A 24,021-nucleotide genomic window follows, 5' to 3' on the forward strand; every position below is an offset into this window, starting at 1 on the left:
CAAAGACCACAGAACGGGACCGCCGAGTGCTTAAGTGTGTAAAAGTCGTCTGTCCTCGGTTGCAACGCTCGCTGCCGAGTTCCACACTGCCTCTGGAAGCAACGTCGGCACAAGAGCTGTTTGTCGGGCGCTTCATGAAATGGGTTTCCATGGCCGAGCAGCCGCACGCAAACCTAAGGTCACCCACCATGTGCAGTGCCAAGTGGCGGCTGGAGTGGTGTAAAGCACACCGACCACTGGACTCTACAGCAGAGGAAACATGTTCTCTGGCGTGATGAATGACGCGTCACTATCTGGCAGTCTGACGGACCAATCTGGGTTCGGTGAAGGCCACGAAAATGATACCTGTACTAATGCATAGTGCCAAGTGTAGCGTTTGGTGGAGGAGGAGGAATAATGGTCTGGGGCTGTTGTTCAAGTTCCAGTGAAGGGAAATCTTGATGCTCCGGCATACGATGAAATTCTGGAGAATTGTGCGTTTCCAACTTAGTGGCAACAGTTTGGGAGAGGCCCTTTCCTGTTGCAGCATGACGATGCCCTCGTGCGCAAAGCGAGGGCTGTAAAGACACGGTTTGCCGAGCTTGGTGTGGAGGAACTTGACTGGCCTGCACGGAGCCCTGACCTCATCCACATCCAACACTTTTGGGATGGTCTGGAACGCCGACTGTGAGCCAGGCCTTCTCCCCAACTTCAGTGCCCGACCTCACTGATGCTCTTGTGGCTGAGTGGGAGTGAATCCCGGCAGCCACGTTCCAAAATCTAGTGGAAAGCCTTCCCAGAAGACTGGAGGCTGCTAGAGCAACAAAAGGGGGAGGGGGACCAAGAACCAACTCCAACTGTGGGAGGAAACCCACGCAGACACAGGGAGAACATGCAAACTCCACACAGAGGACGACCCGGGATGACCAAGGTTGGACTACCCCGGGGTTCGAACCCAGGACCTTCTTGCTGTGAGGCGACCTCACTAACCACTGCACCACCAGATAAGACAAAGATAAGACAGGTAAAATATTAAAATATTTGGAATTAAAGATATAGAATGCAACAATCTGCCTTTAGTACACATGAGGGGCAACTGTGAATTTGCAGCAAGAGCATGGTGGTGCAGTGTGAGCAGGGTAACAGATTGTGTTGACACCACAGATATAGTTTAGACCACACATATAACAGTGAGTGTGCAACGTGGCGATATTAACCTCATCAAACGCAGCGATCATGCGTTGAATTATTATGAGGGTTTTACGCTTTGTATTGCTTTGTGGTTTTCAGTGCTGTGAACAGTTGCAGGTATGTTTTTTCAGTCATGTGCCAGCGAGTAAGGGCGTGACGGTATTGCACATATTTTTACATGTGTAATGTGTCATTTCCTACGCAGAAATGATTCAGGAAGCGCCATCAGCCCAAGCTGCTGCTTTTGCAAATGAAATTGCTGCAGAATGGCAGAAGATAACGACACACCGTGCGTAGAGGTGGATGCTGCCTTTCTCAAATCGATAAGGGGTCTCCTGAAAGTGGCAGAAATGGTGAGTGATCTGTATATTATCAGAACACTTTTGACTTTATTCAATTGAATTGCTTCTGTTTTCCCTGTATGAGCACACTTTCTCTGCATGAGCACACTAAAGTTTTGACCTGTGCTGCTCAGACAGGGAATAGGGTCCGTCAGGTATTACCGACATCTGCATCATGACATACAGTGTTTTCTTTCTCTTCCAACAATTTACTCATGTTCCATTTTTTTGATCATTTTTCATTTGTCTACGATGGCAAGTGGACCTACGTAATGGGAGTGTTTGGTCTATTTGTCAAAACGGTGAAGAAACATGAATAATAACTCACGAGTAGTTCCTCTCACAGCAGGAAACAGAATTAGGAAATGACAAAGGCTAGTGTTACTGTGAGGGGAACTTGAAGATCTCCAATGACGGCCGAACGTTTGCTACGGACCGATGTGTCCCACTCCAATAGACCTTAGCAGAGTTTATACACTACCCTCAATGGGCAATTTTGGAAAAGCCAAAAACAAGATTTTATTTTATGAATTTTAAGTCATATTCAAGTCTTAAACTACAGTTAGTTTTATTTATTTTAATTCTATCTATCTGTCTGGTGGCACAAATTCATGTTTGCAGCGGCCTCACCCAGTACCGGTGTAGGAAGATGGCGGCGCGAATTCACGTTTGCGGCAGCCTCACCCAGTACCGTTCATGCAGTGTCTTTGTCCACGTCTGTGTCTAAGTTTGTCTTCATTTGATGGCTGGGAGAGCTGGTGCTGGATCAGTTGGGAGAGCTTGGTCTGCTGTGTCGAGTGCAGAGCCTGTGACACCCAGCCCCTCGAGGGTAGAGAGGAGGATCTGGTGGTTCACTGTGTCGAACGCAGCTGACAGGTCCAGGAGTATCAGGACAGAGGAGAGAGAGTTTGCTCTCGCAGAGTGCAGTGATTCTGTCACTGCAAGGAGGGCCGTCTCTGTCGAGTGACCTACCCTGAACCCAGACTGGTTGGGGTCCAGGAGGTTGTTCTGGTGGAGGTACAAAGAAAGTTGGTTAAAGACATCACGTTCGAAAATTTTGGATAGAAAGGGTAGAAGGGAAACTGGTCTGCAGTTTTTGATGTCAGAGAGGTTAAGTGATGGTTTCTTGAGAAGAGGGGGTGACTCTAGCAGTCTTGAAGGCAGATGAAAAGCATCCTGCCTGGAGGGAGGTGTTGATGAGGTGGGTTAGAAAGGGAAGGAGTCAGGTGCTATAGACTGAAGAAGAGGGGAAGGGACCGGGTCAAGGGAGCATGTGGTAGGGTGACTGGATGTGATGAGGTTTAGGACCTTGTCGGGGGAGAGGGGTGCGAGGTGGGATAGGGTGGGACGTGGAGAGGTGAGGGAGGGTGCAGAGGGTGGGATAGTGCAAGCAGCACTAACCGGGTGGTGAGAAAAGGAGGATCTGATGTCGTTTACCTTCTTGTCAAAGAAGTTAGCGAAGTCAACAGGGAGAAGGGAGGAAGTAGGAGGAGGAGGTGGGGGTTGAAGAAGTGCAGAGAAGGTTTCAAAGAGTTTCTTAGGATTAGAGGCAGAGGATAGGATTTTAGAGCCTTAGCAGCAGAAAGGGGGGAGGAGAAAGTGGACAGAAGTGATTGGAAGTTGAGAAGGTCCTCTGGGAGTTTGCCTTTTCTCCATTTGCACTCTGCCATTCTCAGTACTGAGTCGGTCAGCCAAGGGGCAGGTGGAGTTGGGCGTGCAGGCCTGGAGGTGAGGGGGCAGAGATTGTCCAGAGAAGAGGAGAGGGTAGAGAGAAGAAAATCAGTAGCAGGGTCAGGGGGTAGGAGAGAGAAAGATTCAGGTGTAGGGAGGATAGAGGTAACAGAGTAAGAAAGATCAGTGGCGGAGAGAGAACGGCGGTGTCTACGGGTGGAAACCATGTGGGTAGGGGGAGGGGCTGAGGGGGGTGAAGAGGGAGAGAGGGTAGGACATGAAATAGTGGTCAGAGAGCTGGAGGGGAGTAACACAGAGATTGGAAATAGGGCAGTGTCTAGTAAAGATAAGGTCCAGCTCGTTGCCGGCCTTGTGGGTAGGAGGAGAGGGTGAGAGGTGAAGGTCAAAGGAGAAGAGGAAAGAGAGAAGAGGATCTAGCTGGATAGTGTGGATGTTGAAGTCACCGAGAAGGATAAATGTAGAGTCATCAGCAGGGAAGTGCGAGACAAGTGTGTCAAGCTCCTCCAGAAACTCACCAAGGGGGCCTGGTGGGCGGTACACAACCACGATGGTGAGTTTGACTGGATAAGAGACAGTAACAGCATGAAATTCAAACGAGGGTGGAGAAAATTGTGGAATGGAAACAAGAGAGTATTTCCATTTCAGGGAGATTAGCAGGCCAGTGCCACCACCCCACCTCCCAGCTCTGGGAGTGTGAGAAAAAGAGTACACATCAGACAGAGCTGTGGGTGTGGTAGTGTTTTCTGGCATGATCCAGGTCTCAGTTAGAGCAAGAAAGTGGAGGGGGAGCAAGGATGCGTAGCCTGAGATAAACTCAGCTTTTGGCACCGCAGACTGGCAATTCCAGAGCCCTCCCGTCACCACCATCTATCTATCTATCTATCTATCTATCTATCTATCTATCTATCTATCTATCTATCTATCTATCTATCTATCTATCTATCTATCTATCTATCTATCGTCATGGCAATTATTTAATTCCACTCTGACATTAAATGAGTGAGATAAAAACCGCTTACAGTATTGTCACACTTTAATATATGTTCATGAACAGACACACAAGCACAGATACTTAATTGTGCTGATCAGTACAGTACAGTCTCTCTTATAGGGCAGTTGTCTGTTCTTCTTATCTCATGTCTCCCAGCTCACAGCCCAGCAAGGCCACTTCTCCAATTATTGTGTGCAGGCTTGCTACACTCAGAGTTTCTCAGACATTCCTCTACCAGCTAACAGTCAACAACAGGCCTTTATTTGTTCACATGGAGAAGACACTTTATAAGGCTACCTTTGTTCTGTTACACATGGACTTTAAGCACCCATCTAAGCAATATAGACTAAAGTTAAATATGGTATGGTCAAAGATTAAAAGTAAGCAAACATCATATATGAATTGCCCTCACACTATCTATCTATCTATCTATCTATCTATCTGTCTGTCTGTCTGTCTGTCTGTCTGTCTGTCTGTCTGTCTGTCTGTCTGTCTGTCTGTCTGTCTGTCTGTCTGTCTGTCTGTCTGTCTGTCTGTCTGTCTATCTATCTATCTATCTATCTATCTATCTATCTATCTATCTATCTATCTATCTATCTATCTGTCTATCTGTCTGTCTGTCTGTCTGTCTGTCTGTCTGTCTGTCTGTCTGTCTGTCTGTCTGTCTGTCTGTCTGTCTGTCTGTCTGTCTGTCTGTCTGTCTGTCTGTCTATCTATCTACTTGTGTAATAATAATAATCATAATGATAATAATAATACATCTTATTTGTGGGCGCGTTTCAGAGCACTCAAGGACACCTTATAGAACACAGTAAAAAAACAAAAAACAAGCAGCACTGTATCAGACAGCATAAAATCAAAACAAAGCAGGGTAGACAATAAAAGGTTAACACAACCGGTAAGTATACAATCATCATCTGCACAAAACTCAGTGAAGTGTGGATCAGACTCAATATGCAGTTTGAAAAGGTGCGTTCTCAGATGGGATCCGAAGGATGAAAGAGAGTCAATGTTGTGAATGTCTTGTGGGAGAGTTCCCTAGGCGGGGGGCAGAATGACTGAAAGCTCTATTCCCCATGGTAGTCAAGCGGGCCGATGGTGTTGTGAGTCGGCGAGCAGAATGAGAGTGCGGGAGGGCGTGCGGATATGAAGGAGTTCAGAAAGCTACGAAGGAGCTAGGTTACTAAGGGCCTTAAAGGTGAGAAGGATCTTGAAGTCAATACGGTATTTAACAGGGAGCCAATGGAGTTGGTTTATGAAGACAGTTGAGGGGGAGACCAAAGAGGATAGAATTACAGTAGTCAATACGGGACGTAACCAGGGTGTGAATGAGTATGGCGGTGCTGTTAGGTGTAAGTGACGGGCGAAGACGATTAATGTTGCGTAGGTGGAAGTATGCAGACCGAGTCACATTGTTGATGTGAGCTTCAAGAGATAATGTGCTGTCCAAGATGACACCCAGACTCTTAACCTGAGGCGATGGAGGAACTATAGAATTGTCAATAGTTAGAGAAAAACTATCAGGTTTAGCCAAAGTAGATTTAATACCTACTAGGAGGACCTCGGTTTTATCACTATTAAGTTTGAGGAAGTGGTATGAAAACCAGGATTTACTTTCTAGTAAGCCGTCAGAAAGGGAAGTGGGTGGAAGAGTGGAGGTAGGCTCGGTGGATAGATGAAGCTGGGTGTATGTTTGCATTATATCGTGTTGCAGAGTGGAGTCCTTTTTATGATAACCGTCCTCTTTCCTCCGTTCCAGGTGACCCTGTTGGTGTCCTTTTTCTGTTTCATATCAGCGTCCAGACCGAAGTACACTGCTACCGCAGGCTTGGAGTTTCTGATCACCGGTTTTCTGCTGTGCCTGTACTTGTTCAAACTGAACAAGAAGCTTCCATGCTGCTTCTGGCCTCTCATAGTGGGTGATCACAGCAGATATACAGTAACACATTAACACACCAAAGCAGAAAATACAAGCGCTCACACTGCAATTATGCACGTGGGTGTATTGCATTTCTTAATTTTTTTGGGGGAAAAAAACCTCCCTGAGGAATTACAATTATTACATTGCTCTTTCCAGCTTTGACTCTTCTCTTCTCCTCTCTTCTTCTCTCTCCTGTTCTGTTCTCATCTCTCCTTTCTTATCTTCTCCCATCTCGTCTCATTGCTCATCTCTTCTTCTGTATTTTATTCCCTTCTCTCCTCTCCTCTCCTCTCCTCTCCTCTCCTCTCCTCTCTCTTCCCATCTCACTTCGCCTTCTCTTCTATCCTTCTCAGGATGTTTTCAACTCAGTTTTTGCTGCCGCCTTTGGGCTTGTCATGAGTCTGATCGCTGTGTTTACTTACACTCACAAAAGCAGTCTTGGTGGAGGGGTGAGATCATTTAACATTACTTCATTATTCATTATTTCATATTATTAAATAGTATGATTGTGTTATAGTGACCAAAGTTGTAACGTGTGGGTTCTCTTCTTTCTGACACTGGCAATAAGGAAAAACCACCGTAGCTTGCTCTTATCTGTGTAGACGTGGGTCCAAAGACAAAATTGCTTTCGTAGGCTCAATAACACAAAACATGATACATGCGCACACGCACACACACACACACACACACACACACACACACACACACACACACACACAGCTGTCTGCTAGGTCTTTGCCCTACAGTGTATTAATGCATTTACATGTAGGTGTTTTCTCTGTTTACAGGTGGTGGGTATCATAACAGCCGTGCTGTTTTGTGTAGACGGCTGCACTCTTTTCAAGAGGATCACATTCAACAGACCAAGAAATGAAACGAGGACACAACACTGATCAAATGGGGAAAACCGAATCAAATGGAGAAAACTGTCCTGAACAATGACTGGTTTGAAAGAGCCCACTGAAGACCCTCCACCCAACACACACACACGCACAAACAGATGGCTGGTTGGTTGTGACCAGTCGCCCACAGACGGCTATCTCTGGAGTCTTTTCACCAAATTTACACTGTGTGTTTATTTAAGTATACTGTAACCCTTGACAAATGATCCATTAAGTACTACTGGGTGCTCTTTAACGGGAATTAGACTGTTGTCTATTTTTTTTGGGGGGGGGTTCAGAGATTGCTTTTCCAAGCAAAACACACACACACACACACACACACACACACACACACACACACACACACACACACACACACACACACACACACACACAGGTGGAACTTGTTGTAAAGGAAGGCATTTTCATGAATCAGGTGCAATAATGTTTTCTACCGGAGGCCCGGCTTTCCCTGTTTTCTCAGACTGTAGCTGTCATTTTAATAAAACCATTTAATTCAACAGTTTCGGTGATTCATCTGTGCTCTTGCTGCCATCGCTTCCCCAGTTCTCATGGAGTATTTTACAATGAGTGAAACAGCGCCCCTCTGAATGTTAACGTGTGGTGAACGGCAGTCAACGTGTGTGGTGAAACGCTGTATTGCACTCCTCCTGTAGACGTAGTCATGTCAAGTCCGCGAGGAGGCCAGGCCGGAGATGGTTGGTTCCCCTTGGGGAAAAAAAAATAATGGAAGAATTAACCAATCAGATGAGGCGTCATAACACTGCCAAACTGCGATTAGTCGGGACGGATCTGAGCTATGCCAAGGCAAGCCGGCCGCCCTTCGACCTCACACCAATCAAATCACAGCATGTTTAACAACGTCATTGAAATGAAAAATTGGGAGATTTAACCGGTAGCTATTGGGGCATCCGGCTAGCGTGGCGGTCTATTCTGTTGCCTACCAACACGGGGATCACCGGTTCGAATCCCCGTGTTACCCCCGTCTTGGTCGGACGTCCCTTCAGACACAATTGGCAGCGTCTGCGGGTGGGAAGCCGGATGTGGGTATGTGTGTCCTGGTCGTTGCAGTAGCGCCTCCTCCGGTCGGTCGGGGCGCCTGTTCGGGGGAGAGCGAACTGGGGGAGGACGGGACAGCGTGATCCTCCCACGCGCTACGCCCCCTGGCGAAACTCCTCGCTGTCAGGTGAAAAGAAGCGGCTGGCGACTCCGTATGTATCTGAGGAGACGTGGTAGTCTGCAGCCCTCCCCGGGTCGGCAGAGGGGGCGGAGCAGCGACCGGGACGGCTCGGAAGAGGGGGGGTATCCAAAAAAACAACAAAAAACCCCGTGTAAACTACTAATAAGACACGTTAGCCCCTAGCTAACGGGTCTGACCCTTTAGCCGAGCGGTTAGCGATGTCGCCTTGTGGTGCAGTACACCCCGCATCGAATCCCGCACCGGACAAGAAAATAACCGGTCACGTTGGCGGGATCCGAAAGTGCGCAGATCCTCAGAAGTCTCTTCGGAGCGCGGGAATAACAAAGCGCCAGGGCGCGCTTCCGGGGAGAGGGGGACGACTGTAAACTACAGTACACCCCCCTATCGAATCCGGCGACGTCACTAACCGCTCGGCTAAAGGGTCAGACCCGTTAGCTGGGGGCTAACGGGTCTCATTAGTAGTTTACACCCGTTAGCTGTTGATATCACTGTTAGCAAGTAGTAGCGTGCCGTTATGGAGGACGGAGATTTGGAGTTTTCAGTAAAAAAACAAAACAACTTTACCAAACCACCACTGCAGTAGAAACGTAAAATGAAGACCGAGGGCAGGCCAACGCCAAAACTAGAGCTGCGGGAGAGGGGAAGAAGAGGGATTCGGACTTCCAATGAAGACAGTTCTGTCCATACGCAGTGGCTAGCTGGTAGCGCTAAGCTGGGCTGTTTTGCTAGCCGTGACTTCCTCTTGACAAGCCAGGAGAATGAATGGCCTTCCTCTCCAGATAAGGTGAGTCAAATGCACCCCCTCCCCCCTTCCACCTCCTCTGTCTGCGGCTTTACTGCTGACGGAACTGCCCATGTAGCTATGTGTTGTGCCTCGCTTGTCCGGATTTAGCCGCATGTGCTAGTGACCAGTGGTTCTCAACCTTTTTGGGGTCCTGGACCCCCTGCGTATTTTTGATCTACCCTGAGGACCCCTCCACCTGATCTTGGGGGAGGGGGGTTGCAATTTGATAGAAACAGTAGAAACTGCATTTTAAATTGCATTATAGCATTTATTCACTCTTTGGGGCAAAAATAGAGCTTTCAGTTGTAACTTAGATATAGTTAACACAACAGAATTTTTATGCAGTAACTTTCAGATATATGTAACAAAACAGAATATGTATTCAGTAACTTTCAGATATATGTAACAAAACAGAATATGTAGTCAGTAACTTTCAGATATATGTAACAACAGAATTTTTATGCAGTAACTTTTAACAATGCAAACGGGAGCGAGATCTCTTATTAAAATACAATAAATTACACTTGTGAAACAGATGTAATTAGAGAAAAAAAGTCCTGTTACCCTTTATAGTTTAGGTAGATAAAGGCCTCAGTCACATTTGAGTAAAATAATCCTATTTCTATAAATGTCATAGGATCTTTTTTTTAAAAGATATTTTATTTTCACGGACCCCTTGCAATTACACCACGGACCACTAGGGGTCCGCGGACCCCCGGGTTGAGAAACACTGTGCTAGTCAGTCTACTGACGACCAAACCAAGCAGCGCGGACAGCAGCCGCAGGGCCGGGTTCTGTTTAGGCGCGGTGGTGATTGTTCATACCAGCCCTCCGGCAGGAAAACCGCAGGTTAGCTTGCTAGCTAGCTAGCGCTCGTTAGCGTAACACTTTTTGTTAGCCGTTTCTTAACGCTACAAAGTTTTTCTTCCCCCTTCCCATTCAAATGGGAAGGAAACAGGAACTTTGTCTACAGCCACATATAATACAAAATCAGTAAAAACACACCGCGGTCGCAATCATTAAAAATACAGATACTCCCAAGATTAAAAAAAAACACCCATAATGCATTGCTTCCGGTATCGCTGAAAGGGGCTTGGTTGATGGCGGTCTTCTCCCACGCTCACCTCTGCAGGTCTGGTTGTAAGTCTTTTCAGGTCCTGTTGTATGATGAACACGTGGCCTAGTTTCACACGATAAGTACGGAAAGCATATGCGTGTGTCCAGCACATACACCTTTAAACGTCATCCGATTGGGTTTGTGAATAAACGCTTCCTTCCTGTGGTCATTATCGAACATGTGCCGCGCATCCGGGCAATATGGCTCAGCCTATATGTTGTACAGCAGGTAGCCGGTGTGTGCAAGTCTGCACGGTGCACTTTTGTGTAAAACGATACCAGGCGCAGTAATGGCTCACCGGGCTACGTTAAAGAGGCGACGTCCGCCTGCCAATTAAGACCTCCCCCCTGCCCCCTCCCCCACACACACAAAAAGGAAATCGGTTATAGGTGTTGTCTCACTCGGCTCCCTCGAAAGTAAACAAATAAACAACCCCACGCCGCTGAGCGTGGAGGAAGGTGCCGGATACCGAAAGGTCCCGTGTGCATGGCAACGCGAACAACAGAGCGGCGGCACCACGTCCCACATCTGGAGCACGCAACGCAACGCAGCGGGCTGCAGGCGCGGCGTGCTCCAGATGTTGCGCCTCGCTGGAGCGGCGAGAGGGCTGCCGCGCTTCCGCGCTGTCATTGTTTCCGTTTCCACTTTCCAAAAGCCACACAAGTTTTCCGGGGGCTGCGAGCGCTCGCGTCCTCCCGCTGAACTCGTGTAGGTGCGCTGGCCGCGCAAGTCGGGATTTTGTCCTTTCGACGTTGCAATGGGGGACATCGAGGCTCCCAGCTCGACGCGCCGGACCGTCCTCCTGTCGATCCTGCCGACTAAGGAGTTCGCCTCCTCGCGTAAAGGAATGCTCCTAATTGCCGAAGTGGTAAGACCGACCTCGATGATCACTTTGTGAAAGCAGAAAAGAATAGGAGGAGGGGGGGAAGGAGGAGGGGGGGGGGTTATCGCTCCATTGTAACTGTTTCGCCTGCAGCCACCAAGTTTTGAAAAGCACGGCTTTGGTTTGCGCCATTGTGCGCTTGGCACCGAGTTTGCAAGGCGTCGCTTTGCTTTCACGAGAGTTTCGGCAGCGTTAAGCTCACAGGCCGATGCAAAACTGACGATATGTCCAAGGACTGCTGCAAACTTTGCTGTTTTCTGCCGAGAGTAGTCAATAGTTTCATCGTATAACGTTTATGGGCCAAGGGAGGAGCATTTGGGGTGTGGGGGGGTTTTGGTTTTTTTTCTATCAACGATGGGGTAAATTTAACAAAGTTCTAGTATATTTCTAGACAGCAGTTGAACTGCGCCAAGTGAACTTGCCCATATCGCGTTACTGCTCGCCCACCAGTGTTTTGTGATTAGTTCCTCCGCAGCAGGTCACTTTCCGAGAACAATAGTCCATGTGGTTAGAATGTGGCTGTAGGGTCCTTCAGCATGTTGGCCATACTTGAACCCAGTCCACCGTCAAAGCAAGTAGAGCAAGTTTTTTTTTAGTTGTTTTTTTTTTGTTGTTTCGTTTATCTGCTATGCTTTGTGACAGAATTTCTTGTTTTTCACACCAACAAATCAGGAAATGAAAATGGGGGTGTGCCCATTGTGCATCCTCAAATGGGGGAATGGTCCTGATTTGAACAATTTACACCGGCGGCTCGGATACGTTTAAACATCAATTCGATCATCAGAACTTGTCCCAGCAGATTGCAGGGCAGTTGTAGTTGCAGTTGTAGTTGTAGTTGTAGTTGTAGTTGTATACAGTCACAGCTCTGTCATGTGATGTCTCGACCACAGTCCTGCCATGCCAGCCTGGCCTGGGGGCTGCTTCCTATGGGCCTATCAGTGCATAGTTCTGTATGGCCTACAGGGCCGACGTAGATGAGTCTTTCTGCTAAAAACAATACAGCCTCTCTGTAGAAACCCAGCCCCCCCAACCCCCCACCCCCACCACCCGGCTGAACCTCAGGCTCTGCTCACGCTGGACAACAATGGTGAAAAATCATGGAGACAAGTTTGTATACATGCTGATGTGTGCATTTGTGTGTATGTGGGGGTGTGTGTGTGAAAAGATGCTCCCAGTATCTAAATGATATGAGGCATCTAAACATTAATTGACAAGATGCTCACTGCATTCTTTCTCCTGGTCTGTGATATAAAACTTCTGGTAATGTGTGTGTGTGTGCGTGCGTGCGTGCGTGCTATCCTGGAGCTCCAACCCCCTCCCCCCCTCCCCCCATCCGCTCGCTAGAGTGCAATTTAATGTGGACCAAAAAAATCACATAAAATGTATCCCTGCTTATGTTGTCACTGCAGAAAGCCAATATCTGCTGTGCTGCATCAGCGCCTCCCGCAGTCGGTGAAGCTAGACCTGTAGAGCTGAAGCCCCCCCCCCCCCCTGGCGAAACGAAACAAAGACAAAACCCCACTCGTAGCTTTACCATTCTTGGAAGTGTTAGTCAGACACACATCCTGCTGCGCTGGCATTACCGTACACAGTGTGTCAGACCGCCTCGTGCCGCTCGTCGGCCCGCTCAGTCTCTGCCGCTCCAAGGACGCTTTATGAGGCGAGATAAGAGGGGCGAAACGGCCAAGTGTGCGCTCGGCGCCGCGTCTAAAAACCGAATTACAGTAACGGTAACTCAGTAAGTGCTCCAGTTTTGAGAGATGTTTAAAAGTAATGTGAGCTCCACACATAAACACCGCTGCAGGCGGCGCCGACACCAGCCCGCCGGGCCACGAAAGGGAAAATAAGCAGCGTAGATGTATTCGGTTGATGTGGTTCTGACCCGAACTGAAATTGATGATGTAATTTGTGTTACGGTGGCGTGTTACTGGAGGGTGATGGTAAACAAGCACCCGTTCTCCTCATCCTGTGGTCTGGCTTCAGTGTATGGGCTCTCTGAACTCCACATCTTAAAAAAAAAAGAATAAAAATGTGAAATAGACCCCCTCCGGCTAAACACTGAAGGCTGTTGAAGAAGAGCCGTGTGACGGAGCAGTCTCACACACCGACTCTGTAACTCCGCTGTCAGTGCTTTCCAACTTGTGAATACTAGAAGTGCACCGACGGGGCCGCTCAGCAGCACTTCTTTTTTTTTTTCTAACATTGTGCAATGTGGGCCAGTGCATGGAAAAAAAACAACTGCTGAAGCATTTTGGGTTAAGTGGGGGGGGGGAGGAGGAGGGGGGGAGTTCCCACCCCTGGGCTAGCGTTCCCTCTCTCGTAGTTTTGATGACTGGCTGAAACAAAGACAAGATGGCCGGGTCTGTGAGAGATTACAGTGTCTGGACTTGCCCCCCCCCCCCAACCTTCTCCGCTGTGTCCAGTGCCTCGGGGGGGGGGGGGGTTAGCATCAGCGTGAGGCGGGTTTACCCGGGGCCCGCGTTCCCCCAACCAGGCAGCAGCAGATGCAGTCGGTGCATCCTGGCTGCCTGCACCGCGCACCGCCCCGCCGTGTATTTATTTGCACGTATGCACGCACCTTTTTGTGCGTGCGTCTGCGTGCACGGTCGTGGAGAAGAAACGAGGCGGGCCGGGTTTGTGTAACGGTGCACAGCGCTCGGTGCACAGCGCTCGGTGCGTAGATGTCGTCTTTCAACAGCTGTATCTCTTTACAGCCTGACACAGGAAGTGGGCCTGTGTGAATCACGGCTCTGGGGCTCCGCAGAGTTTCTCTTAAAGGGAGAGTTTTGCTATTACGCTGAGAAGACAAAACAGCTCGCACCGCAGGCTCGGGCCTCCTCGGCTTTTTCTCAGTCACATCAGTCAGCCATGCTTTGTTGGCACCGCACGGTTCAGATCCAGAACAGCTTCATTATCCGAGTCTGAGATGTGCAGCGCAAGTTTAAAAAAAAAAAACATCCTACGTTAAAAAGCGACGTGCTGTACAGTAAGTGAAAGTGCGCCGATGAAGAGAAAGTGTTGATGAAAAAAAACAAAACACAGTAAATGAATGAAGCGTAATCCTCAGTAAGATAACGGAAATGGAATAGTAACATTTAATGACATGAATTGAATTAAAACTGATTAAATTTAGAACATGTCGCGACCCATAATTGACCAAGAGCCAATAAATCCAAGGAGGAAGGGTTACTCCCGGTTACAGCAGCATTCAGGGCGTCCAGGTGGCGTGGCGGTCTGTTCCGTTGCCTATCAACACAGGGGTCGCAGGTTCGAATCCCCTTGTCGCCTCCGGCTTGGTCGGGCGTCCTTACAGACACAATTGGCCGTGTCTGCGGGTGGGAAGCCGGATGTGGGTATGTGTCCTGGTCGCTGCACTAGCGCCCTCTCTGGCTGGTTGGTTGGGGTGCCTGTTCAGGGGGGAGGGGGGGTAGTGTGATCCTCCCGCGCGCTACGTCCCCCTGGCGAAACTCCTCACTGTCAGGTGAAAAGAGGCGGCCGGCGACTCCACATGTATGGGAGGAGGCATGTGGTAGTCTGCAGCCCTCCCCGGGACGGCAGAGGGGGTGGAGCAGAGACCGGGACGGCTCGGAAGAGTGGGGTATTTGGCCAAATACAACTGGGGAGATAAAGGGGGGAAAATCCCCCCCCCCAAAAAAACAACAAACAACCAAAAGCTCAATTCCAAGAAATTGTTTCCTGCTGAAAGTTGTCCACTGGGGTTTGTTGTCCGTCCAAATGGGGGATGGTTGCAGTTTGGGACCAGTTTGAGTCTTAGCTCTTGCAGTAGTTAGCAGAATAGTGCCTGCATGCAGCATATTGTTTATGTAGACAAGAGCAAGTAGAAGAGTCCTAACAGGGGTGACTTGACATCTGTCCCATGCTCCTGTTAGTCCAGCAGCAGGGATCCGGACCAGTTCTAAGCGTCTTGTGGTTTTCTTGGGCAACCCTGACAGCAGTGCAATACAATAGTCTGGCCTGCTAGCAACGACACGCATGCGCCGTTGACGCGCGCGCCTCCTTCTAACTGTTGTTCGACTGTCTTCACAGGCGCTGTCCTTCATAGCGTTTGTGTGCTTCGTGGCATCCTCGGCCGCAGCCTTCGTCACGGCGCCCCTCCTAGAGTTCCTGGCTGCCCTCTTCTTGCTGTTTGCGTACTCCACCAAGTTCAACGAGAGATTTAAAGGATTCTACTGGCCTCTCATGGTGACAGCACGTTTCAAGTTATACTCACAACCTGCACTCTGGACCTGTATGTCCCTAGATGATGCATACCAAAATGGACTACAGTAAAACCACACGAGACAGAAAATTACTATTATATTTCCTGGACGTCTCTTCATCACGTTACTATACACACACACCCATGTGCGACGGCATTTCTATAGAAACACTTAAGGGACACTTAAGAGACTCTCTACACTGCACATGCTGTAGTATTTGTACACTGGTGTGATGAAAAAAAAAACAATAGTTTTATTATAGGTTTTAACTATAGTCTATTTCTGTATGGGATCAGTTAAATTCCCCAACCCCCATCCCACTCCCATACAGAAAACAGAACTTGTAACTAAATAATGTCGACTAGCTCATATTCAGTGAGTCACCATGTTGTTTTTCTCCTCCTCTCAAAGGACTTCCTGAGATGTGTGAGCGCCTCCATCATCTTTTTCATCATCTCCATACTCGCGGTGTCCAAATACGTAGACGGGGCCTCCAAGGCGGCCGGGGTAAACCGAGCTTTTGTCTCAGTTTAGCCAATAGGAGCCTTCAACTCCGTCACAGATGTGTCCCCCTAACACATGTTAACACACACACACACACACACACACACAGTTTTAAGTGGTGTATTGTTACCGTCTGCCTACCAGGCGTTACTTGATCTTATCTGCATGTTGAGTTACACACAGGCCTCCAGCCTGTGCCGCACTTTGCTTCTCATCTTACCCTTCACTTTCCCTTCGTGTGGACATTAACGGCCGTTCTCTTGGCAGGTTTTCGGGTTTATCGCCACCATCGTTTTTGCCTTAGATTTCTACATCATCTTTAATGACCTGGCAGATTTCCTGAAACAAGGAGGGGAGTCCAATGAGGAGTCACCAAGACATCAAGGTGATTTATAATACAACCTTACGACACCGTCCGTTTTCCAGAGATTTAAAAGTGGATACTTAAAGGGTAATTCTGTTTTTTTACAACCTGGGTCCGGCAAGGATTCGCAAACACCGGTTTTTCCAAAACACCTCCGCCTCTCTCACTGGTCTTTTCCCAGTAAATGCCCCAGCTACCAGAGGGGAAAATGTAGATCTTTGCAACAAAAGCAACGGACAAAGTTGGTATTCTGTGAAACACTAATAATTTTGTCCACACGAGGCAGCCAAAGTCCAAAAATCCAGAATTTGGGGTTTTTGGGTTGTTTTTTTTTTTTGTTGGATTTTTGCCCCCTTTTTCTCCTGAGTTGTGTCCACCCAATTACCCCACTCTTCCGAGCCATCCCGGCCGCTGCTCCACCCCCTCTGCCGATCCGGGGAGGGCTGCAGACTACCACATGCCTTCTCCGATGCGTGAGGAGTTGCCAGCCGCTTCTTTTCACCGGACAGTGGGGAGTTTCGCCAGGGGGGACGTACCATTTAGGAGGATCGCGCTATCTTCCCCCCCCAGTTCCCCCTCCCCCTCGAGCAGGCGCCCCAACCAACCAGAGGAGGCGCTAGTGCAGCGACCAGGACACATACCCACATCCGGCTTCCCATCTGCAGACACGGCCAATTGTGTCTGTAGGGACGCCTGACCAAGCCGGAGGTAACACGGGGATTCGAACCGGCGATCCCCGTTTTGGTAGGCAACGGGATAGACCACTACGCTACCCGGACGCCCCTAAAATCCAGAATTTGTTGTTGCAGTTTAAAAAAGAGAAGTCCTGTATGCATGTTGACCTGTGCGCTGACCACCTTCACTATAAAAATGGATGTCATTTTAGGCTGTTTTCCAACATAGCAGACTGGAAGATATTTAGCAGATTTTATCCACCATGTCTGAGCCCTCCTTTCAGTCCTGAAAGATCCAAACCACTTTTCTGTACGATGTGTGATGAATACACCAAAGCAGCAGTGCACTTGAGGAAGTGTTACTTCAGGTGAATTGTGCGATAGAGAATTTTATGAAGATGAAGCAGGGCGACTTTCCACTTTTTAAAAAATAAAGAGGTCAACAATAAGTCCCAGCTGGTGGACTATATAGCTGCTCCTGACACCAGAGCTTGTTTTTATGACTTTTCCTTTCCCCTCTTGTAGACGACGATTCCTCGTACGCCGACTCGGACTGAGCAGCTCACCCGGGGGAGACTCACCTGGGACGGGTTTCATCAGCCAACTGCAAGATGGACAGAGATAATGTGGCATCTGCAGGGACACATTACATTGAGCCTCATAGTAAAGTGAAGACATTATTGTACAGCAGAGGTCATTCTGTGTCACGCTGACTGCTGCTCGATGGTGAATGTACTGAGCTGCAGCAGCAGGATTTGAACTATCTCACTCAAAAGCAACGACACGTTGAGGAAAATGCCAAACTTAGCCACACATGCAGTGTTTCTGCACAAAGTCTGCAAAATTATAATCGATCCGTAAAAATACATTTCCAGCCAGGTCTGCAGTGAACAGTTCTTTTGCTATGTCGGATATAGGCAAATCCATATAAGCTTCCGTAGGGATTGCTGATCTTTTTATCTTATCGATCATTACAAATGCTCAAAAAAAATCAAATAACAAACACTTTTAATGAGCTTTTCTTGATCAGTCTTACTTTTCGATCTTACCATGATCTTGCAAAGTGAAAAGATGAGTATGTGCACTTCTTGTTTGAGGCAAATCCTGAACCGGTTCTTAGTCTACTATGGCATATGGCTAACAGCTAATTTTTTCCGCAGTCCTTGGGGATGGATTATTTTGTTTTTTCCTAGGGCCAAACAATTTAAATTGGATGCTTAATTATGGGGAAACACTACGACACCCAATGAAATTATGACGCAATGTAATGTGTTTAACCAATGTCATATACGTATATCTTTTGGTAGAGAACTGTACTGCAAATTGCATAATTGAAGTCTTGCCGTCAATCATCATACTGTCTGTGAATCAACATTGTGACGACCGGATGGATCAGAAGATCTGAATGAAAATATTTTTATTTTTGCAGCAGGGTGACTGGTCGCACCCTCTAATACTCTCCTCGCTTACTAAAGTTTATGATAGTGTATATTTAGGTTATCGGTTTTTTTTACATATATATATAATAAAATTTACATTTACACGTAATGCAACGATGACCTCTGCTGTACGTAACGCAACAGTAAATGAGAAATATCTACTGTTCCTGAGAAAGTATTGAACAGATGGATATACAAAATGTAGACGGGTAGCCGGATGTTTGGATTCGTTACCCACGTGCGCGTCCGCAGACAGGCGGGCACGCGGTGCAGCAGCTCCACCTGGCTAAACGGCACGCGGCGGGTTTGGATAAACGTTATTTAGTCGTTGGCGTGCATGCTCGCCTCATCTTTTCTTCCCTGAGATTTGTTTCGTATTGTAACCGGTTATTTTGTTGCCCGGTGCGGGATTCGATACGAGGTGTACTGCACCACAAGGCGACGTCACTAACCGCTCGGCTAAAGGGTCAGACACGTTAGGTAGGGGCTAACGTGTCTTATTAGTAGTTTACAGTATATCGTCTTCACAAGAAGTAGCCTGCGTTCCTCCTGTTGAGCCGAAGAAGAGCCGTCGAGCGGAAGACCCCGAGGGCCGTCCGAGAAGGACGCCGCGCGCGCACGCGCTCTGTTAGGGCCGCGTTAAGAATAGAAAATGACAAGACTGAATAGGCACTCGGGGACATTTGGGTTTTGCTGGCCTCCAACGTCAATCTGGGCTCTCCGGCTGCTGTGAAGCTTCTTTTTTTTTTGGTTTTTGTTTTCGTTGCATGATTTAGTTCGGAAAATATTCCCCTCGTCGTTGCGTCACAGTGTTCCTCCCGTCCCGAGGGCGCAATAAGTGAAATCCGTGTACTTTAAGGTGAATAAGCTCCAGGATTTATGCTTGCTCCTGGCTAGATGTGCCTTCGTATTCCCTGCCCAAAACAGGAAAGGCCTGCACTCGGTGTTGATTTATGGGGGCCCTTTCTGCAGCGAGCTGCAGCGAGTTATCCACACACGGCACCGCGTGGTCGCAGTCACTTTGGGTCAGGATGCTACAGGTGGAGTTGCGTCATAATGCTGTTGGATCATAATGTGACAGTTTCAGGGAAGCCCCGACCTGTTCAACCATTGTCTGAACAATATCTGAATAATAATAATAATAAAAAAAAAGGAGAAGACACTTTCAGTAATGCTCAAATCAGTTTATTTAAATCGCCACTATATTGATAAACCGATCGACCGATAAACCATATGGATGCGGCATCCATAGAAACCGTTTTAAATACAAAAATACAGTTAGGTACGGCGTCACGCTGCACAAGAAAAACCTTGTAATGGTTAACAGAGCGCGCGCGCGCGCGCGCGATTAAGAAAGAAACCATTTCAACCCAGACAGTAGGGAAACCATACACGAGCGTAGCACAGGATGGGTATTAGTGGTGGATACTTCCGGTTGCCTCATAGACGCAGGCACCCTATAACAAGAAGCAGAAGGGTCTGCGTGGAGAGGGATGTGGACTTGCTAGTTGTGTTACAGCACGACAACGTGTTTAGTAAGTGTAGCGGTCACGTAGAAAGCCACTTCATTTGGAGGAAACGGCAAATGTCGTAAATGCGCTGGCGTGATTTCTCTGTAAGATAAGATAAGCTGCTGCTGCCGCCGCCGCTGCACAAACTGCAGCTACTTTGCAATGACGGTTAAAATTCATCCATGTCACGAGAAGACGGAAGCCAAGATAAATGTCTGATTGTCCGATCGAAGTTGGATTTCAGTCACCAGACCTGGGCAAAGTGGCATTTGAACATGTTTTAGTTCAAGGCCGTAAACGTGAACTCAACACTGGGGGGGGGGGGCTGAGGGGGACGAATATGACGGGGGGGGGGTCTGGAGGTCCTGGAATATCCCCCCAGAATATATTCAAGGATCTCAAAACACCTTTCCTACAACTTTGCGATACTTTATAAAACAATATTGTAAAGTGCAAAGTAAGTAGACACGTTAGCTCTTAGCTAACGGGTTGGAACCTTTGGTCGACTGGTTAACGTTGTCGGCCGCGGTACGGAGTACACGAGTTCGCGTCCCGGCTGTGGCGGTTCTCTCGACTGCCCCCCTGAATTCGCTGCCATATTTTTTTTTGTTGATGATGAGTATTAATGATTGCATAAAACCTATCTATATAATTATTATCATTTTGTTTGTGTTTTTTTCCCCCCTTTTTCTCCCCAATTGTACTTGGCCAATTACTCCACTCTTCCGAGCCGCTCCACCCCCTCTGCCGATCCGGGGGGGGGGCGCTGCAGACTACCACATGCCTCCTCTGATACATGATACATGTGGAGTCGCCAGCCGCTTCTTTTCACCTGACAGTGAGGAGTTTCACCAGGGGGACGTAGCGCGTGGGAGGATCACGCTATTCCCCCACCCCCAAGCAGGCACCCCGACCGACCAGAGGGGGCACTAGTGCAGCGACCAGGACATAAGTACTCACATCCGGCTTCTCACCTGCAGACACGGCCAATTGTGTCCGTAGGGGCGCCCGACCAAGCCGGGGGTAACACGGGGATTCGAACCGGCGATCCCCATGTTGGTAGGCAACGGAATAGACCGCTACGCCACCCGGACGCCCATAATTATAATTTTGATTACAAAATTAATAAAAACCTTTATGCCCAGCTGATTGCAGATGATACAACAGTGTAGGATATTGTGTATTTCATAAAGAGGGAGACTAAAGAAAACTGCCCCAATTCGTTACAATGGAACTGGAACTCGTCCAGTGTGGAACCGGCTTTACATCCATCGTGCAGACCAGTGCACCGCCTCGTGTTTCATGGCTTAAATCATGGGTGACAGTGCAAAGTAGTGCCCAATTTGTCATGCAAATAAACATCCAGTTTGAGGCAGTTCGGGCGTCTTGCAAGAGTAGCTCAACCCCGTCAACGTGTTTAAAACGAAGCCCGTGTTCAAATGCATTCCTGCCCAGGTCTGTAAACCACTATATAAAGTTACCATTAAAAATTCAATATATTGCATTACAGAAAATCTGTTAAGTTCCCTCGCGTACAAAGAATCTGACACAAGGCCTTGAACTCGATCCATTATTGTCACTCAAAATATATATTTAACACAGCTGGTGCTCCACAGTCCATTTAAAGCCTGTACAACCTTCACCATAAGCCACATATACACACAACAAAGGTCTTCAACAATATATAAAGCACGCTCTTGGAATGATATTATACTGTAAATACAATATATTAGCACAATGTAAGACATTAAAAAAAAAAATCAAGGTCAACATTTTTTTCCTTCAACCTACCAAGACACAGGCGTGTATGATAACTTCTTGTTTCTAGCTTAAGCATCACTTCTTTATGTTAGATACAGTGGCTGAATGGAAAATATGATGGTATGATGGCATGAAAGGAAGGAAAGAGGAATGGTAAGAGAACCAGTAGTGTACTCAGGAGATCAGAAGGCGCGTATAACAGCTGCATTGTGGATCGATAGGGACTGAGTAATACGACATATGTGATGGATATATACACAGACATTTCTGGTTTTAATCGATAAGATACAGAGGAGGAGCTCCGACGCCTCTCTTCGCCGCATTCCCACCCCCCACGTTTACGTCGATCTACTTTTAACCTCGAGATCGTCCGCCCACACGTCTTCCTTCTGTGTGACGGTTCGAACATAACCATGATCGGGAGGGCGACGTCGTCGAGCAAATACAGTTTTTCAGGGTCAGGCATCCCACGACTTCACTGTGGACTGGTTTTGGAAAAGCAACATTGGAATTAAAAGTTGGTCAATACCTGAGAAATATATATAGGCTTATATATAGGGCACTGTTTTTGACCAGGTCACCTTTGACTTGTTTCCAAATGTACCACAACTTCGTACCACTCGTAGATATGTACAACAGTGACATTCATCCATCCGTCTTTCTACATCCACTTAATCCAAGTCGGGGTGGTGGTGGGCTGGAGTCCGTCCAAGCAGGCGTTTGGGAGAAGACAGGGAGTCACCCTGGACAGATCATCAGTCCATGACAGTGCCTTCACACACACACACATGCACATGCATGCATGCACAAATGCATGCATGCATGCACACACACCCACCATATACCCCATTGCGCAATTTGTGAGTCTTCAATTCATCGAACATGCATGTCATTGGATCGTGGGAAGGAATCTCAGTACCCAGGAGAAAGTCACGTGATCATGAGGAGAACACACACACAAGGTGCTGGGACTGAACCCAGAACCCTCTTGCAAACAACGCTGACCATGAAGCCACCACGCCACTAGAAACCTGCGCGTCATCAAACAAAACGTTTAACATTTACCCCACCCGAGTTCAGATTCTGCACTGTGAGTGTGACCGAGAGAACGAAGAGGAGCAGCTTAGACCATGTCTCTTAATGCGTTATTAAGAGAAACTTGCATGTGTGCATGTGTGTTTTAATGAACTCTGAGGGCAGCTATACGGATCAACTGATCCTCCCACGACTGATTTCCTGACATCCTGAAGGCCGCTGATTCATAAGTTGGTCTCAATGTCGTCAAACCTGCAACGATATCCTCTTAGAAAAATATATTCCTCTTTTTTTTTTTCCATAGTTAACCAATTGCTGTTTCTACCTTCGCTTATTGCAGTCGGACAGACCCTGTGCATGTATAATTGCCGGCAGCGAAGGATTTTACAGCGGCTATGAGTCAAGTTAAAAGGCATTCGTAAAAATTAGTTAGGGCAAAAGGGGGGAAAAAACTATTTGCAGCAACACATCGAATCCTGGAAACATCTTAAGAGCCAGTCCTACACGTCGTAGCCCAGTCCTACATGTCGTAGCCCAGTCCTACATGTTGTAGCCCAGCCCTACACATCGTAGCCCAGTCCTACATGTCGTAGCCCAGCCCTACACATCGTAGCCCAGCCCTACATGTCATAGCCGTAGGCTGATGTGTATCCTGGACAGACGGGAAACAAGGTGGTACCTCAGGTAGTCAGGAGTCATGTGCTGCAGGTCCAGTCAGCAGCCCAGTGGGTCCCCATATGCAAGGTTGCTCTGGTACACGGAGTCGTAGTACGCTGCACACGCCTGGTACCGAAGCACCAGACGGGATGTCGGCCATCGTCACGGAGACAAGAGTCTTCACACATGCACGTCATGGGATACTTGACCTTCACCGACTCTCTTCCCATTCACAGTTGAGCACGCAACTTTGTAAGAAGACGCGTCAGAGAAAACCGACGCCTGCTTCAGCAGAAATGTGTGGAATCAGTCTCTCTCTCTCTGGCCCCCTGCGGGGGTCCTCCTTCACACCGATCTAAAGTAGAAGTTCTGCTGAACGAAACCTTCTTGGTGGATATCCTCAGTCTCGCCTCGTCTTAACTCGGTTTCATTTCTGCACCGCATCAAGCGTAGTGCGTGATAAAAAGTTCAGCGAATAGACGGAGCCAATGGAGGGGAAGTTAAAGGGTGTGTTAAAGTGTCATCGTGTTGTCGTGTCTGCTGGAGGGCCCCATCTAAACAGGACACTACAGCTGGGCCTTCTACCCTGGAATAAAATCCAACGCCACCCTGACGGCAGAGTGGCGTTACTCTCAGCTTCTGCCATTCTCGGAGGGTAAGAAACTCTCACCATCTCGGTTCTCCTCCGTCTGCCCGGTCGGTCTTCACGCGAGCTCGGGCCGGGCCTCCATTTCCCCGCGCGATGCCGTGCGGGCTCTCATGTACTCGCTGGTCTGAGCTACTCCCTGGCTCCCGTTGCCAAGGCGCCACTTCCGCACCGCCAGGAAGGTGTTCAGGCCGTAGACACATGTCAC

General features: G+C 48.1%; 3 protein-coding genes across 3 annotated transcripts in view; 2 read left to right on the forward strand and 1 right to left on the reverse strand.

The window, feature by feature from the left end:
* The first annotated feature begins 1,436 nt into the window (after nucleotides 1-1,436).
* LOC130111912 (chemokine-like factor) lies at nucleotides 1,437-7,499 on the forward strand. The gene is made up of 4 exons (XM_056279210.1): nucleotides 1,437-1,523; nucleotides 5,954-6,109; nucleotides 6,469-6,564; nucleotides 6,904-7,499. Exons 1-4 carry the CDS (start codon nucleotides 1,437-1,439, stop codon nucleotides 7,006-7,008), a joined length of 444 nt encoding a protein of 147 aa, XP_056135185.1. The 3' UTR covers nucleotides 7,009-7,499.
* Nucleotides 7,500-10,547: 3,048 nt separating this feature from the next.
* On the forward strand, nucleotides 10,548-19,173 carry cmtm3 (CKLF-like MARVEL transmembrane domain containing 3). The gene is made up of 5 exons (XM_056278619.1): nucleotides 10,548-10,987; nucleotides 15,050-15,205; nucleotides 15,634-15,729; nucleotides 15,994-16,111; nucleotides 17,290-19,173. Exons 1-5 carry the CDS (start codon nucleotides 10,877-10,879, stop codon nucleotides 17,319-17,321), a joined length of 513 nt encoding a protein of 170 aa, XP_056134594.1. The 5' UTR covers nucleotides 10,548-10,876; the 3' UTR covers nucleotides 17,322-19,173.
* A 12-nt stretch (nucleotides 19,174-19,185) lies between these two features.
* cmtm4 (CKLF-like MARVEL transmembrane domain containing 4) overlaps nucleotides 19,186-24,021 on the reverse strand; it is a 32,137-nt gene continuing 27,301 nt past the window's right edge. The window contains exon 4 of the mRNA XM_056278620.1: nucleotides 19,186-24,021. This exon is cut by the window's right edge and continues 15 nt beyond it. Within this exon, the coding sequence (XP_056134595.1) occupies nucleotides 23,872-24,021 (150 nt within the window). The 3' untranslated portion in view covers nucleotides 19,186-23,871.

This window comes from Lampris incognitus, chromosome 4 (assembly GCF_029633865.1).
Source record: "Lampris incognitus isolate fLamInc1 chromosome 4, fLamInc1.hap2, whole genome shotgun sequence".
In the NCBI taxonomy this organism is placed as follows: Eukaryota; Metazoa; Chordata; class Actinopteri; order Lampriformes; family Lampridae; genus Lampris; species Lampris incognitus.

What these genes read in the sequence shown, in the direction of transcription:
- LOC130111912 (XM_056279210.1), top strand. Translation starts at nt 1,437, where the DNA reads ATGGCAGAAGATAACGACACACCGTGCGTAGAGGTGGATGCTGCCTTT. An exon ending in GCTGCTTCTGGCCTCTCATA is followed by an intron (nt 6,110 to 6,468) that starts GTGGGTGATCAC and finishes TATCCTTCTCAG; the next exon opens with GATGTTTTCAACTCAGTTTT. An exon ending in AAAGCAGTCTTGGTGGAGGG is followed by an intron (nt 6,565 to 6,903) that starts GTGAGATCATTT and finishes CTCTGTTTACAG; the next exon opens with GTGGTGGGTATCATAACAGC.
- cmtm3 (XM_056278619.1), top strand. Translation starts at nt 10,877, where the DNA reads ATGGGGGACATCGAGGCTCCCAGCTCGACGCGCCGGACCGTCCTCCTG. An exon ending in GATTCTACTGGCCTCTCATG is followed by an intron (nt 15,206 to 15,633) that starts GTGACAGCACGT and finishes CTCCTCTCAAAG; the next exon opens with GACTTCCTGAGATGTGTGAG. An exon ending in GGGCCTCCAAGGCGGCCGGG is followed by an intron (nt 15,730 to 15,993) that starts GTAAACCGAGCT and finishes TTCTCTTGGCAG; the next exon opens with GTTTTCGGGTTTATCGCCAC.